The sequence below is a fragment of the Lemur catta genome, chromosome 18 (genome assembly GCF_020740605.2).
Source record: "Lemur catta isolate mLemCat1 chromosome 18, mLemCat1.pri, whole genome shotgun sequence".
NCBI lineage: Eukaryota > Metazoa > Chordata > Mammalia > Primates > Lemuridae > Lemur > Lemur catta.
The window spans coordinates 25156770-25173099 of record NC_059145.1 but is presented as its reverse complement, the minus strand read 5'-3'; the positions used below and the strand labels follow the sequence as shown (position 1 = coordinate 25173099).

General features: G+C 51.7%; 1 protein-coding gene across 2 annotated transcripts in view; it reads right to left on the bottom strand.

Annotated features, from left to right (window-relative positions):
* The window catches only part of LRIG1 (leucine rich repeats and immunoglobulin like domains 1), a 109102-nt gene that overhangs the window by 8091 nt on the left and 84681 nt on the right, over positions 1–16330 (bottom strand). For both annotated transcript variants that reach the window (XM_045530957.1, XM_045530956.1), the window contains exons 8-12: positions 15312–15455; positions 13218–13298; positions 7618–7689; positions 6752–6823; positions 2690–2853 (exon numbers count right to left, since the gene is read on the bottom strand). In XM_045530957.1, the coding sequence (XP_045386913.1) occupies positions 2690–2853; positions 6752–6823; positions 7618–7689; positions 13218–13298; positions 15312–15455 (533 nt within the window). The remainder of the gene's footprint in view (positions 1–2689; positions 2854–6751; positions 6824–7617; positions 7690–13217; positions 13299–15311; positions 15456–16330) is intronic.

Genomic DNA, 16330 nt, shown 5'->3' with positions numbered 1-16330 from the left:
CAGACGTAACAGATATCGGTGGAACACTTCACCTAACAGCAGCAAACACTCTTTTGAAGTGTACATGGGATTCTCCAACAATGTTTTTGTGTATACAGGTATTTTCAACTCTCTTGCATCTATGCCTGGAAGTGCAAGTGCTGGATCACGTATTAAATTAACTGTGTTTAACACACTGACTGCCACACTGGAAAAAAAAATTTTTTTCCCTGGGGTCACAGTGTTTTATTATGAAAATAGAATAGAAACTTCAAAAACAAAATGATCCTTCCTAATTTAATGAAAAATTTGTTATTTTTTGTTGTTTTCTGTGCATGAGTCATATGCAACTTGAAAAATACTTCATGTGGCTCAAGGTAAAGAGACATGTGAGTTACACATGCTTCATGAGGCCCCAGGCTCAAAACTATCGTGAGTTAATTAAATACAACTCATCCAGCAGTTCATGTGTTAACTGAGGAACTGCCAAGACTGTTTTCCAAAGTGGCTGCACCATTTTACACTCCCATGAGCAGTACAGGAAGGTTCAGATTTCTCCCTATCCTCATCAACACTTGTTGTTATCTGACTTTTGGACTCCAGCTATCCTAGTGGGCGTAAAATGATCATGTTTCAGTTTTTTTTTAAAAAAAGGAGTGGGAGACTCCCACAGAGCTTGAAACTCTGATCTCCTGCCATAGTTGTCATGATTCCCAGTAACACCTCATGGTGTTTTGGGGGAAGCCCAGCTAAAATGCAAGGGAGGAGTGAGAGAAGTGAAATAAACAACTGTTGCAATCCAGAACATGCCAGGGCCATGAGCTAGGTGCAGCCTGTGAAAGTTTTACCTGGCTCATCCAAAGGGAGACACTAGCCTATGGCAGGGAAGAGGGGGGAAGCGGCAGGAACCTTAATTTTAGGGAGCTCTATTAATTTAATTGCTCATCAAGGGCTTGATGAGCAATGTTACACAGCCATTTTGTGCCTAGAGAGTAGTGCTACACACAGCCTTAGATTCCACACGGAAGGCCCCACAAGACTGATCAGTAAGGAAAGCTCACTTTGGAGGGCTGCTGCCATATGCATAGTATGTTTAAGACTCCTCCCTGGTCTGGCTCCAGAGAAGGTTCTGGAAGCCTGCTTTCAGAAGTGGTGGGGGTGGATGTGTGAAAGTAGGACACTTGGATCTTGTCTCCAGCAGGCTGACTGGCTATTGCTATGGCCAAAAGGTAGGACGGAGAAGTGACCCACAGGGATCCCCATACCGCCAGGTGAGCCCCTGGTGAAGAGCGCCACAGTGGGGGTCCCGAGCCTCAGGGGGGACTGGAGAGGACAAAGGCCAGAGGGACCTGCACCTGCCCCACCGTTCCAGTCCAGCCTGGGACTCCCACTTCCCTCCTCCTTAGAACAAAACCAGAATCAGCTCAAAACTCAGCTTAAGAAACAAGAATTTTCATGGATAATGTACAAGAGTGTAATTGTAATATCTTGGCATCCTTGTATCACTATCATCAAAAATGCTCCTGTGGTGAATTTGAGAATAGTGCAAGACTCTGGCCATCATACCACCTAAAAAAGTTATTTCCTCAATTATTCTCCTGAATATCTACTACTAAAATGTTCTTGCTTTTAAATCTTTTGAGAATGTATCTAATTTACATTGGACTGTGACAGTAGCATTAACCTGATTTATAAACAAATTATATAGAGTGCAAAAAAATCATGGAAAATGTTCAAGATGATCTAGGTTCAGTATTATACTATGTAGCTCCTGACATTCAACTCTGTTAGTAGACCCACTGAGAGAAAGGAGAGAAACTTAAAATTCCAGGGTTTAGAAACTCTCATTCTTCCAAATTTTTTCATTATAATTTATGATTTAGAATGTACATAATGGAGTTCTCTTATTGTGATTAAGTAGCTTCTACTGGACCTTACCCCGCCACAGATAATAACCAAAAAAATAAAATGATCTGGAGACAGCTTGAAGGTGCTCCCACTGGCCAAAGATGGAACTATGAGTCTCTACAATTATGACAACAAGGACAATGAATCCCCCCCCCACCAAAAAAAACCTCAGCTCATTCTTTGACCACATCTTCCTGACTGTAACCTTGTGTGTGTGTGTGTGTGTGTGTGTAGCTGTTCAGCATTTTCTATGCTCTTTTTGTGCAACCCCTGCTCAAAAAGATAGCCAGATCTATGTTCCAACAATCAGAAGGCAAAAAGAATTTAAAGTTGCAAGTGCAGATTTCAGTGGCTTGGAGAAATAGCAAGAGTGCAAGACTACATGAAGGAATTATTTTTACTATAGCAACTGTTCTCCTGAGACTTGTTCTTCCTGCATTTAACCTTTCATTCTTGGGGTTGGAAAGAAACACACATTAAAACCTCAGCCTCATACACTGAGTAAGTTCACAGCTAAACCCAGGCACCAGAGCCCTTTTGAAACAGAACTATCTTCCTGTAACTGACTTTTCTGATTTGTAATTGAACCAACTCATACTCCCTTCTGATTAAATGCACGTACTCCAAGAACCACATAATGAGGCAACTGTATGGTAAATACTGTGTGTGGTTTCACTGGGGGAAATAAATCGCATCCAGCAGCTGATCTGGGGGTTACTCTGATCACAGGAATCACTCCCATACTGAAGAGTTCCTGCGGGCCCTGCATGAGGAAAAGAAAAAGTCACAGAGTTGGTCTTACCACACACGAAACTCTCCGGCAACACAGAGAAAATGCTCTGGCCCTTCAGTGATTCTGGGTGGGCACAGGTGGCTGTCACGAAGGCTTGCAGCATCCTGCCCATTAACCACGGGGGCAGCCACTTCAGCTGACAGTCACACAGGAAGCTATCACTGCTGATATGGCTGAAAGAAAAAGAAAGGCGGATGCTTGAAGTGTGACCGCAAAGGAGGGATTCTCCCTTAGTATCTGGAAGGACTGATCGCCTCCGATCAGCTTCTCGGGTTAACACCAGCAAGCCCGAGGGGGAATGATCTTCCTCACAGTTCTCAGTGACCCAGAGCAGTGTGCATAACCCACCTGGAGATTTTGATAAGATGCAGTTTGTGGCTCAGTCAGGAGTGGAGCCCAGGATGCTGCGTGTCTAGCAAGCTCCCGGGTGGTGCTGGTACTGCTGGTCCAACCACCACACCTGGAGTAGCACAAACCTGGAGTTTACCTGTTCTGAGGCAAACACTTCTTCCTATGTGTCCCCGGGGACACCTTTAATCCTTCCTGGCCTCTGATACCTCCAACAGTGGTAAGCCACCACTGTCCCTTCTCTGGTTTTTCCCACTTTCCTGATAAGCTACTTAGAGTTTCCAAATTCAACCTGGATTTAAATTCTGTAACAAGTTCTGAAAGGGCTCTTTTCCTGTGTGGCTGTTATTTTTTGATTTGGCAAAGCTGTGTGTTTTCTAACTTCCAAATGTAAGCCTCGCCAACATGCTGCCCCCGTGTTTGTGTATTTGTCTCGGCACCAGCGTTACTCGAGAGGCCAGCAGAATTCGGCTCCGCTCCCTAAATAGTGCTTCTCAGTTAATTGCCACTGCCCAGGGAGCATGAGAATGCACAACTTTGGTTTTGTGAGGCTCCAACCAAAACAGACAATATTTTCTTTTTCATTTCTCAGCAACTGTGGATAAGCTTTTCATTAAACAGAAATCGGAATCGCCATCTCAGTGGACATTCCTTCCTGTGGAGTCACTTGAAGCTAAGTCAACCAGAGAATCCAGCCGCCCTGTTCCAGGAAGACCCCAAGGTTACGAGCTGAAGAATGGCGGCCGGCACACGACAAGGGGAGGACCCAAGGAACAGCAGGCTTCCCTGTAGCAAACTCTCTCTGGCACACGGTGACGAAAAGGGGACACAGGTATGCTTAGAAATTTCACTAAACCATCACACAGGCCAATGGCACGGCAATGGCCTCCTCCACTCACCACCGTCCTCAGACGTTGACAAAGCAACCCAATGGACTGGCTTCTTGTTTTCTTCTGTTTCACTCTGGCCTTCTAATGAGCAGAGAAGCTGTCGAACTAGTGAACAGCAAGGATGAATGAAATTTAAGCCAGACACCCGAAGGCTGACTACATTAAGTAAACTCTGCTCTTTCCTCCTGTTCTTCCTCTCCCCATTCCCAGATGATTTGGGCATTTTATTAAAATAATTCCGGAAAGTGATTTTCCAAAGACTGAACCAGTATCTCAAAAGCATTATAACTGGGACACTGAGCTACAACAGACCTTAAAGTCAGCGTGAGACTTTGTATTGTTACGTGACGGGCAGGTGGTGTTCTGCTGGGAGATACCGGGAGGGCTGTCCCCTTACTCCAGGTGGCAGAAGGGCCCTCGCGGCTACCAGGAGAAAATGGCCGACTCTCAGGCAGCACGCGGGGAGGAGCTTGTGGGAAGGCGCTCTGTGCGGCGGTGGGGAGGCCGCGCCAGGCACCGGGGAACCCATCAGCCTCCCACTCGGAGCACCTCCAGCTCCCCAGCAAGAGGCACTTCCACACAGTCAAGCAGAACAACTTGGACGCCACGTAAACGCCTAGAGGAAGATGCTGGGCCACCACTGTGAGACGTTCGGCACTTACATGGAGGCCAGGGACGTATTTAGTTTGAGCCACAGGAACAAATTGGGGAAAACAAATTTGACATTTGTCCTTGATCAGACACGTGGGTGGAAGGGTTAAGCCAGTGGATCTGTGGGGCTTAGCACCTTGGAGGATTTCCTGCCTCCTCCACAATGAAACGCACCTCAGAGAGGAGACCAGATGTCAGAAAGACAGCTGGTGCTTGGGGTGGAGAGAGGGTGTTCCTAAGGACCTAAAGGACAGATGGAAAGGGACTGCAGCCCGACAGCAGTGAGGACACTGACCCCCAGACACACACGTTACCACAGAAACAAAGGCCCGTGGGCAGCGCCAGGCCCTGCACGCACGGCTGCTGTCCTTCCTTCACTGCGGAAAGCGCAGCCTCGTCAACTGCCGACAGGCACTGCCTCTGTGGCTCCCGCTTCCAGCCCTCCCAACCTTCGCTGGCTTGCATGGTCTGTTTGCATGATTCCAGCTCAAAGTGTGTTTCTAATCATCGCTTGTGGAAATTCACCCAGAGGATGACTAAGTGCACAGTACAACCTGCCTTGATCCGATGGGGAAGAAAATGACCAAGTGGAATTAACCGTTTCTCCCATCAGAGGACTGGGCCCAGGGCCAGCCCCGGCTGGGTACGTGCAGCGGCGGATGGGAAACCCGGGCAGGGAACCCAGGCTGGGCCTCCAGAACCAGTGGGGGGGCAAGCTTCGTGGAAGGCTCCAATTCTTCCCAGCTAGAAAATGGTCTCCTAAGAGGCCGTAAGGAAAATCTTTCTCCCTCTCCTTCCATTAAAATACCGTCTTCCTATTTTATCAGATATTTTTTACTCCCAACATTGTATTTGAAAGTTTCAAAGACAGGGAAGTTGAAAAAACTGTACAGGAACACCACAAACCCACCGCTTGTCTTTCCCAATTAACATTTTTCTCTACTTGCTTTATCACGTATCCATCCAGGCTTCTGAAGTGGTCTGGAATCACTTCCTCCCCTCCCTGGAAGGGGAGCACCGGAATCCCTTCTTCACAGTGCAAACTCCCCAGACAGACAAAAGCAGAACTGCTGAGGCTGAACCAGGGGTGGTGCAGAACACAGCAGCTGCTCACAGAGCCCTGAGTCTCCCCCGAGCCTGCAACTCCCGTTCTAGGATCCAGCCCTTCTAAGGAAGGCCGCCTGCCCGCCAGGCTTCAGTCTCACAGCCAGCCACGTCATGAGGCAGGTGTCCACCACGTCACTCAGAGAACGCCGCCCGGCCCACCTAGGTCCTCAGCTACGGGGACTGCACCCCATTTCCCCATTCCTACCCTCCCTGCCCAACTGAGGGCCCACCAGGAGTGGCCTCAGCATGGGGATAAGGTCCGTGCACAAAGACGACCATCCTCTGGCCTCTGCCATTTTGACAGCTGCTCTAGAAACCGAAAGTTACACCATTAGGGAACTGACAGTAGACTTACTGGCTGCAGAATCAGATTCATGTATAGGAAAAAGAAAGGCAACACGGGTGTTGCTACCTGCACACCTAGACTGGCTCCTCTACCAGGGACTAGGATACAGGTAGGCTCTTCCTTGTTACCCAAGAGCCCACGGTTAGTGTCCCTGGTGGCAGCACTACCTGTTGCTAGGGCCTTGCGGAGGGTGTGGGCTGGGCACCCCACACGCTGAGCCGCCGCGGCCTCCACCTCACTCACTGCCCTTCAAAGCAGCCCCTCCCAATGCAGGGCCTTCACTTTAGGCAAACTCGAAAGATGAAAATTGTCCTTGACATAATAAAAGGGATGATTACCCACCTTCTAGAAGAGAGTTTATTTCACATTATCTATAACAGTGCTTAACAAATTACCTGCTTTTGTCACTATGAATTTATGGGCACACAGCCACACCTGCTTGTTTATGATTTCTGGTTGCTTTCTGGTACACCAGCACAGTTGAGTAATCATCACAGAGACCCTGTGGCCTACAAAGTCCAAAATCTTTACTATGTGGCCCTTTAAAAAGATGTTTGCTGACTCCTGAACCAGAGTAAGCCCCACAGGGCATTTTTTTTAAGGATAACACTTATATACACCTATACACGATCACAGGCCTTACATAAAGTGAGAATAATGCAATTACGGGTGTTTCTTACTCAAAGTCTCTACTCATGTTAGCCAAAGCCATGGAATCCAGGTACTTACAGCTCCTTAAGATTCTTCATCTTCACAAAGGCATCAAGCTGGACAGACCTGATTGCATTCTCTCCAAGGTTCCTGAAAGAGAGCACAATTACTTAGAGAAACCCTAGGTACAACGCAGGACAGCCCTGGTTTCACGGATGACCCACAGGCACTAGCCAGAGCTGGGTCCCCACTCCACTGCAGGTGGCTGTTATTTCCTACACATTGACACAAACCCGGGGAACGACTCTGGAACCAACCCAGCCTTAACGATAGCATCAAAGCTAGGTTGGGGCCTGCTCAGCAAGTCAACAAGCAGAACCTTTGCAGCAGAATTAAGGTCATACTTGATTCAAAGAGGAAATAAACTAAGAATCACATACTAGAGGCATCTGCCCCAGATGGCAACAACGTGGACGTCTCAGGGCTGGCTCTGTCCCCTTCCTCCCAGGGCCTCAGGAGCAAGCACACCAGTAGGAAAGCTCCCGGGGAGCCCAGTGTGTGCGTGGCGTTGTTAAGCTGCTTTTGTGGGGCTGGCAGGCTTGGCCAGGATGAAGCGCTCAGTGGAAGTGGCCGTGAGACCAGGGGCCCAGGAAGGAGCCCGGTGCAGTGGTGAGGCAGCTCGGCGGGAGGGAGGAAGGTATTTATCCACATACCAGTTGTATTAATTGGGAACACACTAACTGGCCATATGTTCTGTAACTGTTCCTGGCATAGGCAAAATAAAGGCCAAAGTTGAAGCTGATTTATAATGAGAAGGAAGCAGCTGGCCTATCCAAATAGCCTGTTTCTCGGTTTACAAAGATGCGATTAAATTGCTAGCAGACTTCCCCGGCAGTCGCGTTTGGCAGGCCTGCATGTCAGGCGGGGTCTGGCAAGATACTCACAGGTGCTCCAGGCCTTCCAGCCCCGAGAATGCTCGCTTAGCCACGGACTTGATCTTATTTCCAAACAGAGTACTGTAGTTTCCAAACATCCAGAAATTGGCAGGTAGTGGGGGAGAGAGAAGGGCGGGTTGGGAGAAAGAGAACACACAATTACGGCAGTGCTACCTGGTAAGGCTCCGCAGTGAGGGGCAGGTGGAAAGCTGACCTGTGCGGAGATTACACAGGCCTTCCCCTTTTCTGAAATGGAACACTTTTATCTCTATTAGAATTTAATAGTGATGACAGGCTGGAATTGCATGCCCCATCTGGCCCAAAAAGGAATCCTTGCAGTGTGAAGTAGGAAGTCACCTTGTCCAGCCTGGGCTGTCTTTCTCCAAGGACCACCCAAGGGGAGTGCCGGGTGAAGTTTTGTGACGGCCTCACAGGAGAGATGGGACTGGTGACTGATTCGGTGAGAGGAAGCAGAGTCAAAGAAGACACTGAAAACTATGCAACTTAATACTGCCACCTACTTCTGCGAACTACATTCTGGGGATAAAAGTTTCCAAAACAGGCAAGAAGAGGACAGGAGAACTGGCACCGACCAAGATGGCAGCCAGCACGCAGCTACGGCGAGCTGCATCTGTGCCTGGCCAGCAGGCTGCTCAGGGCCTGCAGGAGACCCGACCCCGGCGCTTTGGCCTCTTGAGCCAGACCCCAGATTTTACATGATGTCAGTGGGGCCGAGGCTCATTAAATCCCGCACAGGCAGGTCCTCAAAGGGCGACCTCCAAGGTTATTCAATGCCTGTTCCCTGTGAGCAGGGGCTTGTGCTTCCAGGCAGCTCCAACCCCAGCCGTAGCAGTAACTGTCAGAGTTCTCTCAGAAACCAAATCTGTCCCCTGCGATGCACATGGAAGAAATGAGTGCTGTGGGCTGTGTAATCCCAGGGAGGTTTGTCTCTACATACGGGAGCCCCGAGAGTGTGCCGGCTGCTGGGAATGAACAGAGTCAGGTTTTCCCCCCCTGTGTTCAGGTTCTCTGAGGACCCACCAAAGGCATTTCCCGTAGTCTGGCTGGCACAGGAAGCCCCTGCCAGGGAACCACCCTTGGTGATGCTGATCGTCAGCTGTGTGGACTCACCAACGTTAAGGTCCACGAAGGTTATGTAAAGGGTTTGCTAAGAACACCAACTGCTGGGAGCCAACAGGTCTAGTGCAGGAACCACTGGTGGGCAGGGGAGAAAAACCTCTGCAGAGAGTCAGTCTGGGAAGGCCTTGTCCAAGATCCCAGCGAGAATCAGGGACAAGATCTGGAGGAGAGGCCAGCTCTCCCTTCAGCCTGCATTTAGACTGGGATCCACAAGGGAAGACAAAAAGCACCGGCCCCTCCCTAAAGCGAAGAACGAAAGGAAACGTGAGCCCTGAAGAAAACCAAACACGGCAGGGCAGCCTGCGCCTCGCTCACCACACGCCCGAGCTCCATCCTGATGGCAGCAGGCCCAGGGGAGCGCCGGGGCAGGCACCAGGAGGTACCTGGGCAGTACACGGGCCTGCCCGGGGCCACAGAAGGCACTGCTGGCCCGCGCAGCCACCTCTGGGGCCACCTCACTGCAGGGGCTTCCTGACCCTCGGTCCCATCAGAAACAGACTCCTTCCTGGGGGCCTCCTAGGCAGTCCCCCACGGTAACTCCGAGTTCAGCCTTGCGACAAAGCCAGCTCTGTTTCCTGTCTCTGGAGGGTGAAGGGGCAAACAGGCCAAAGACCCCTCGGCCTTCACTTTCTCTCAGAGGCGGTCTGCAGGGATGTGCAAACAATCTCATCCTGAAAGATTTTCTGCAACCTCTCTCCATCTGAAAACTTATTTTAAGACAAATAAACCAAACACACAGAAAACCCAGAGGCCGTGCGAACTCAGGCTTCTCAACCAGAGCCAGCTAGCAAATGCCAGCTCGCGGGGCACCAAAGCCCCAGCGCCAGAGCGCGCTGCCAACCTCTACACTTCATCAGATCCCCCAGGCCGAGGCGCTGCGGGCTCCAGGTCCCAGTAAAAACGTATTGAACTGTTTAGTGAAATCTCCCGTAAACTAGATCCAGGAAAAAGCTGTGCTTTATTTCATCCATTAAATATTAGTCACATTGACCTCTTTTACAATGAGGGCATGCTGTTATTTCTAATGGTGACAATAGCAATAAAACAAATTCTCAAATTCTCAATTACGCAGGGGCTAATCATCCTGTTGGTGGATTAAACTGGTCCTTACCCTCCCCCTGCAGACATCTGGGCCCGGGGAGGAGTCCAGGCCAGCAGGCTGGGATGGCTCTAATAAAGGACTGCTGGGAGGAGAAGGGAGAGCTGCGACTGCGGGCCGGGAGGACGCTATTTCTGTCCCAGAGCCAGGCTCCCGGGGAAGGGACAGCTGGCCTGGCCTCCCCAGCATCGACCTGGAGCAGGCAAGCCAGGGGAGTCACCGTCAGATTCTCCCATCCAGGGCTCCCAGGCCTGCTTGGCATGTGCTGATGCGGGTGGCAGGCGCTGGGGCAGGGCTAAGGTGGACACGTGCAAAGCCCCCCCGTGAATCCCACTCTGCAGGCCCAGCCCCACCCAGGCAGGAATCAAGAGGCTTTGGCTCCTCATGCAGTTCTGCGTGTTCCCCCAACACACACACACTCCTCACACTGCGGCGAGCTGGGACCACCTCGCAGGCACTTGCAAACACAAGTCACTTCCTGCTCCTCTCTGCCTGTATTTTGGGCTTCAGAAATCCTCCCCTCCTCCGCACATACTGACTCTGTGCACTGTGCGGGCCCCCAGCAGGGGAACCCTACACCATCCTGAAATGGGCCCTGGGGCAGGTAAGTATAATATCATCATCTCAGGCAAGCGAGGAAGAAAGGCAGGCGCTGGAGAGGAGGGCCAGTCTTGTCCCGCCAGAAGCTGCAGTCTCGTGAACTACCCCCAATGCCCGCGTTCAGCAGGGGGACAGCGCAGACAGGGCAGCGGCCACCCAGTCCTCAGAGGGGCCTCTGTGGCTCACTTCTTCCTTTCCCGGGACACTGCGACTTAGGTCTGGCTTCTTACATGGTGGAAGGACCCCAGGTCCCTGAATAAGTCAGTGATGGCAAGAGTCTCCTTCTCGTGAGGTAGACCCGATACCAGCGCCTTGAGCTCGCCACAGGCAAACCCGCGCCAGCCCAGAGAGTCAGGGCGCCGACTGCCACTGCCACAGGACGGATCTCGCATCTGACGTGGCTGCCCTTCCCTGAGCTACACACGCCCCCTTCTCAGTACATCCCAGACTTGCACTGGGCCAGCGAGATGGGGTAAAGTGTTGTGGCCACTTCTCCAGCCAGGGCCATGGCACAGAGCTTTCCCAGCAATGCTGAGGCGCGGGGGGAGGGCGGCAAAGCAGCACAGGGTCCTCCCTCTCTCCCTCAAACCTACACTGTGCCAAACACAGTAGTTATAACAAAGCCTGTGCACCAGGATCATGTGGAAACCATCTACCTTTTCTGTTCCCTTTCAATGTGGAAATTTTCACATACCATCGCAGGTGGACCAGAGTCTCATGAACCCCACGTGCCTGTCACACAGCCACAACCGTCATCCACTTGCGCCAACCTCATTTCATCTCTACCCCTGCCCACTGCCCGTCCCCTAGCACAGCTGGATTAGCTGGAATCCAAATCACAGACACATTATTTACTTTTTTATTCAAGAAGAAAAGGATTTTTCTTTTGCAACATAACCATGATACCATCACACTTAAATCACTGCCAGCAGATACTTAATCAAATTAAGAAATTCTTGTTATTGTCCCAATTTCCCCTGATTATGTCTCTCTCTCTCTTTTAAAAACACAAATGGAGCCTCCGGCCCTCCGGCCCCATGATTCAGTGACACTGGGTGGGGTGAGGCTTGAGACCCTGTATTTTAACAAATTCCCAGGAGTCTCAGGACCAGGTCAGTGTGTAGACCACCACTTTAACGGAGCCCACATCAACCTACGCAGGTAGAGGTAAATGGGTTTGGCTGACTTCTTGGGGTTCAGACAGAACTGCTGAACCTCGTCCAGCAGGTGGAAGTGGGCAAAAACACCAGGGAGTAGAGAGCAGGCCCTCAGGAAGGCAGCAGGCTGGCTCACACAGCACCAGAAGGCCCGGGGACCCTGGGGCCAGCCGACCCTCACAGGCCCTCCCTTCTCTGGGAGGAGCTTCCTGGAAGCCACAGCACCCAAGAAATGGTTCAGGCTCCACTGGAAGGACATGCTCTGTGACAAACCTGGCTCTCCCCACCTTCGCCCATCAGCCAGTCATGGCCAAGGCCATGGAAGGCCTGTGCCAAGGTGCTTCCCACCCCAGCAGTCACATCCACGCCTGGAGGTCCACTTGCTAACAACTGCCTGTGCCCCACCTACGGGCTGCTCCTGGCTCCTCCAAGCTTGCCATGTACGGGGTAAAGGGGCCAGGAGGTTGAGGGAAGGGGAGCATTGTTTTAGGGATGAGAAGGAGAAGAAAAACTGATAAGCATTTCTGACATGCCAGCAGAGCACAGGGTACTCAAGAAGAAAAGCAATCCTTAGACAGCCAAAACAGCTTATTCCTAATCAATACCTTCCAGGTATAAAAGGTGAGAAAAGCCACACTTTTTAAAACAAATCAGAAGCATTTACTATACAAAAGGACTCTCCCCATTATGGGCTTTCCTAAGTCCTCAGCTGCACTAGGGCTCTCAAAATATTACTTTACACCTGCACTCCGCTCAGCTCCCTGTCGCTGGGACGTGGGCTGGGGGACTGAGGGGTGATGGCCTTGTCTGTCTTGTCCTCCTCCGACCTGCTGGTAATCAGCAGTGATTACCCCGACCCCCACCTGCACGTTCCCAGGTGGCATCCAGAGCCAGACGGCCGAATCCTGACCTTGCCGCTGGCCAGCTGGGTGCTCCTGGGCAAACGCCTCTACTTTTCCTCAATGATTAACAGGCTGCACAACAGAGCCTGCCCTCAGGAGACCACGAGGCATAACACACACACACACGTCCACATGCACACACTCCTGGAGGAAGAACTGGCAGACTCTAGGAGCTAGGGAAAAAAGACCCCAAATCGTAAATTCAAAATAGCTATTACTATCACTGTTGGTAATCACTGTTTCCACCTGAGACCATGATTGACAACAAAAATACCAACAGGGGTCTCAAAACCATCAAGTTACTTGGCTTTACACACATCAAGTTACTCAGCTTTATACACGTCACATAACTTCTAGAAATTGTGTGCACAAATTGTGTACAAAGGAGTCTTCTAGGGCAAGACTCCTTTGTACAAAGGACAACAAAAAATTTAGCTGTTTTTACATCATTTGCAAACTGAGCCCAAAAAAGCTCTGCTAGGCCACTGAACGCCTGGTCTTCGGCCCCAAAGGCCCCAGTGTCCGGGGCAGCAGGGAGCCCCCTGGCCTGCGAGGAGCTGAGGTGCCCCCTACTCTGATCTTCACCTCTTCTCCCCAAACCAAAGACCTGCACGGGGCCAGCTCTCCTCCGCTGGGCCTGGAACAGAGGGGCCTGAGGGGCAGCGCAGCAGCACCTCCCCCGCCGTGGGGCTCCACGCTGGGGATACTCACAGCTTGCTCAGGCTGTCAAGCCCCGTGAAGGCGCCACTTGTGTCCTCTATGGTGCCCGAAATCTCGTTGTGGTCCAGGTCCCTGGGGAGAGGACAGAAAGCCAGCTCACTGTCCAGTCTGAGCATGAAAGGGAGAACGGGCCCCCCCAGCCTGCCACGTGGAAGCTGCAGTCACCTCGGCGCAACCTGGAGGCCCAGCCGTACTATACAGTGAAGAGCAGTGTGGCCCCGGGAGGGAAGCCCTGCTCTGCACACCCTGCAGGGCGGTCTGCCCTCCTCAGCCTTTCAGCAAAGCTCACACAAGCCTCCAGCTTCCCCAGGCTCCCTCTGCAGCTTCCGCATCGAAGGCCACGCTCGCGGGAAGGGAGGCCGTGCAGACAGCCCAGTCTGTATTCTGCCCCCAGAGAGCAGACATCTGGCCCCTGGCACAGAGAACCAGCCTGAAAGTTTCCTTACGAGTTCCCGTCTGCTCTCACACCAGAGTCCCTTTCCTGGACGTGACCGAAAAACTGTGAAAAGTGCATGGAGGAAAGGATGGTGGAGAAAGAGGCCCTCGGTGCTGGCGAGCGGGTCTGGAGCCTAAAGCCCATCTCCTCCCAAGGCCTGCACAGCACTGACTCTGAGCCAGCACGGACATCTGGGTGCTGAGTCAGACTTGTGACCCACTCGCCAGGATCAGGGAGATGAGGCCAACTCCTCGGCCCAGGCCCCTCCAATAATGAAAATCCCAAGGCCGATGAATCAGCAGCCTCCCCAGCTTCCAAGGGCGGGTCACGGTGCCCAGGCGAGACATCACACCTGGCGACCAGGCCCCCATTCTGCCCGCTCCAACTTTCCACAAGGTTCTTGGTTCCTAAACTTTCCTGTCTTGAGCTCCTACAGACAGGGGCCAGGAACAGAAAGGGATGCTGCTCTTGGCCCCCGCGAGAACCTTCAGAAGGAATCCATGCTGCCAGCAGGGAGGGAGGGGAGCGCTGACTGAAGAGTGAAATGCTTGCTCTGACCTTTATTTTACAGCAGGAAGCTCAAAGAGCCGATTTTGCTTCTGGAAGGGACTTCTTTCAATGGGTTCCTCCCTATTATCTTCCTACCGAAAAAACCAGGGACCCAGGGCTGCGGCTTTGTGTGCCTGTCTCCTTGTTCCTAGCCCTGGCTGCCAAAGTTTTTCTCTTCTTTCTGGCCAGCTCAGTCTGAATGTTCCCAGCCTTGTTATTCAGGCTTGCGAGGGTTCGCAGGCTGACCTTACTTGAATAGCTTGGCTCCGGGCTCTTTCACACTCCCAACAATGGCTCTGCTTTAAAGCCAACTGCCAGGTGCAAGTGCACCAGCCCTCCTCCCTGTCACATGCCTGGCAAGGAGGCCTCAGAACCCACTACCACTGTCTCCACTACCTCTCTGGGGGCTTTGTGCCGATATTTGCTTGGAAGTTCTCTTAAGTCAACAATGGAAAAGTTTTATAAAAGTCCCAGAAAAGCATCCTGCAGCAACTTCTGGCAACCCCACCTAATTAGGAACTTAGAGGGAAATGGCATTGTCACCTCCACTTTGTTAAATGACCCCCTAATGAGGTGCAAGGAAAGACATGGGATTCCCTAAGTACCTCTCCTGGAACAAGGTATCCTAGACAGGGTATGCTGAAGATCAAATGCTAGGACCAAGAGATGAATTGCAGGATCCACTTGGCTTGGAGAAAAAATATTTGGGACTTAAAAATGGAAGTCACAACTGGAAGACTCCAGACTGGAAAAACTGATCCCACGGCTGCTGTTCCAAAGGCCGCTCCAGGCACTCAGTGTGGGGGAAGCTTTTCCCAACAATAGGACCACTGCGACCTGCCCAGCACAATGTGGGAATTCCTGCTTGCTAACAATTTATCGGGCACCATCCTGGGGGAATGTGAGAGATTTTTCTGTTCAACTGGTTCTTTTTCAGTTGATTATATAAAAGTTTGAGACTCTGCACACCTAACAAGTCAGCTTCGGATCCTATGCTGACTCGAAGCCAATGAGAATGGAATTCAACAAAGCAGCTGGTCGGTCCCACTGTGTTCTCCCTACCGGGGACCCCTTCATTCCGTAGAGAGTGAAAGACGTACAAGACTCGCAGGTTCTTGAGTCCCTTGAAGGCGCCTTCCGCGATGTGGCTGATGGCATTGTGGCTGAGACGCAGGACACCCAAGCTGCTCAGCTCTGCCAGGCTCTCCTCGTCCAGCCGCGTCAGGTTGTTGAAGGACAGGACCCTGGGGGGCCGGGGGGGCGATGTCACCACCAGACCACGTGCAGCTGCCCTCCCCTCTCCTTTCCTGAACACTGAGCCGCGGCTGGCCAGATCCCAGTGGGAAAGGACAGACACACACACACACACACACACACACACACACACACGTGTGCACACCCACAGAAATACCAGAGGAATAAGTGGCCATGCAGCCAGAAACTAACTCATCAGGGCCCAACATCCATCTAGTGACTCCTAGAAGGGCAGGGCAGAGGCCCGAGACTGTGGACGGGAAGGACCCCAGCGGGCTCCGACAGTGAGCCGGGGAGCCCCCGTTACCCCGGCATTGGCCAGCAGAGGGCACCACTGGCCACTGCCTCGGAAGCCACGGCAACGTCTCACACCTTAGCGGGGACTGCAGGCTTCCGCCCAAGTCACCTCTGAGTGTCATACACGTTGCCCGAGTGTCAGAATCCAACACCTGACATAGCCCTGGGTTGACTACTTGATATATTGGTCATCTGTCGTTGAAAAACAGGGAATTTGGGCTGGGGCAGGAAGAAGGAAAATAAATTCAGAGAAGATTAATGAGTTTTTAAAGGTGACAGGGAGCAACATTCTTTCTCTCCTGAACAAATAAGTCATGGTGTCTGTCAGTCTCAAAGACCTGGCAGGAGATCAAAATTACATCCTCACCTGCAATTAAAGAATTTAGCTTAAAGGAGGGGCAGGAAACACACGCTAGGCAGTCGCCTGGCTATGGGGCAGACTGCTGAGACTGGTCAAGACACCCTTCCGTGACCTTCCATGACTTTCCCTGCATCTTCTAAAGGGCACAGAAGACAGCTTCATGTTGTCCACCAGCCAGAGAGGGACACCCCTGGGAGACGCTCAAAG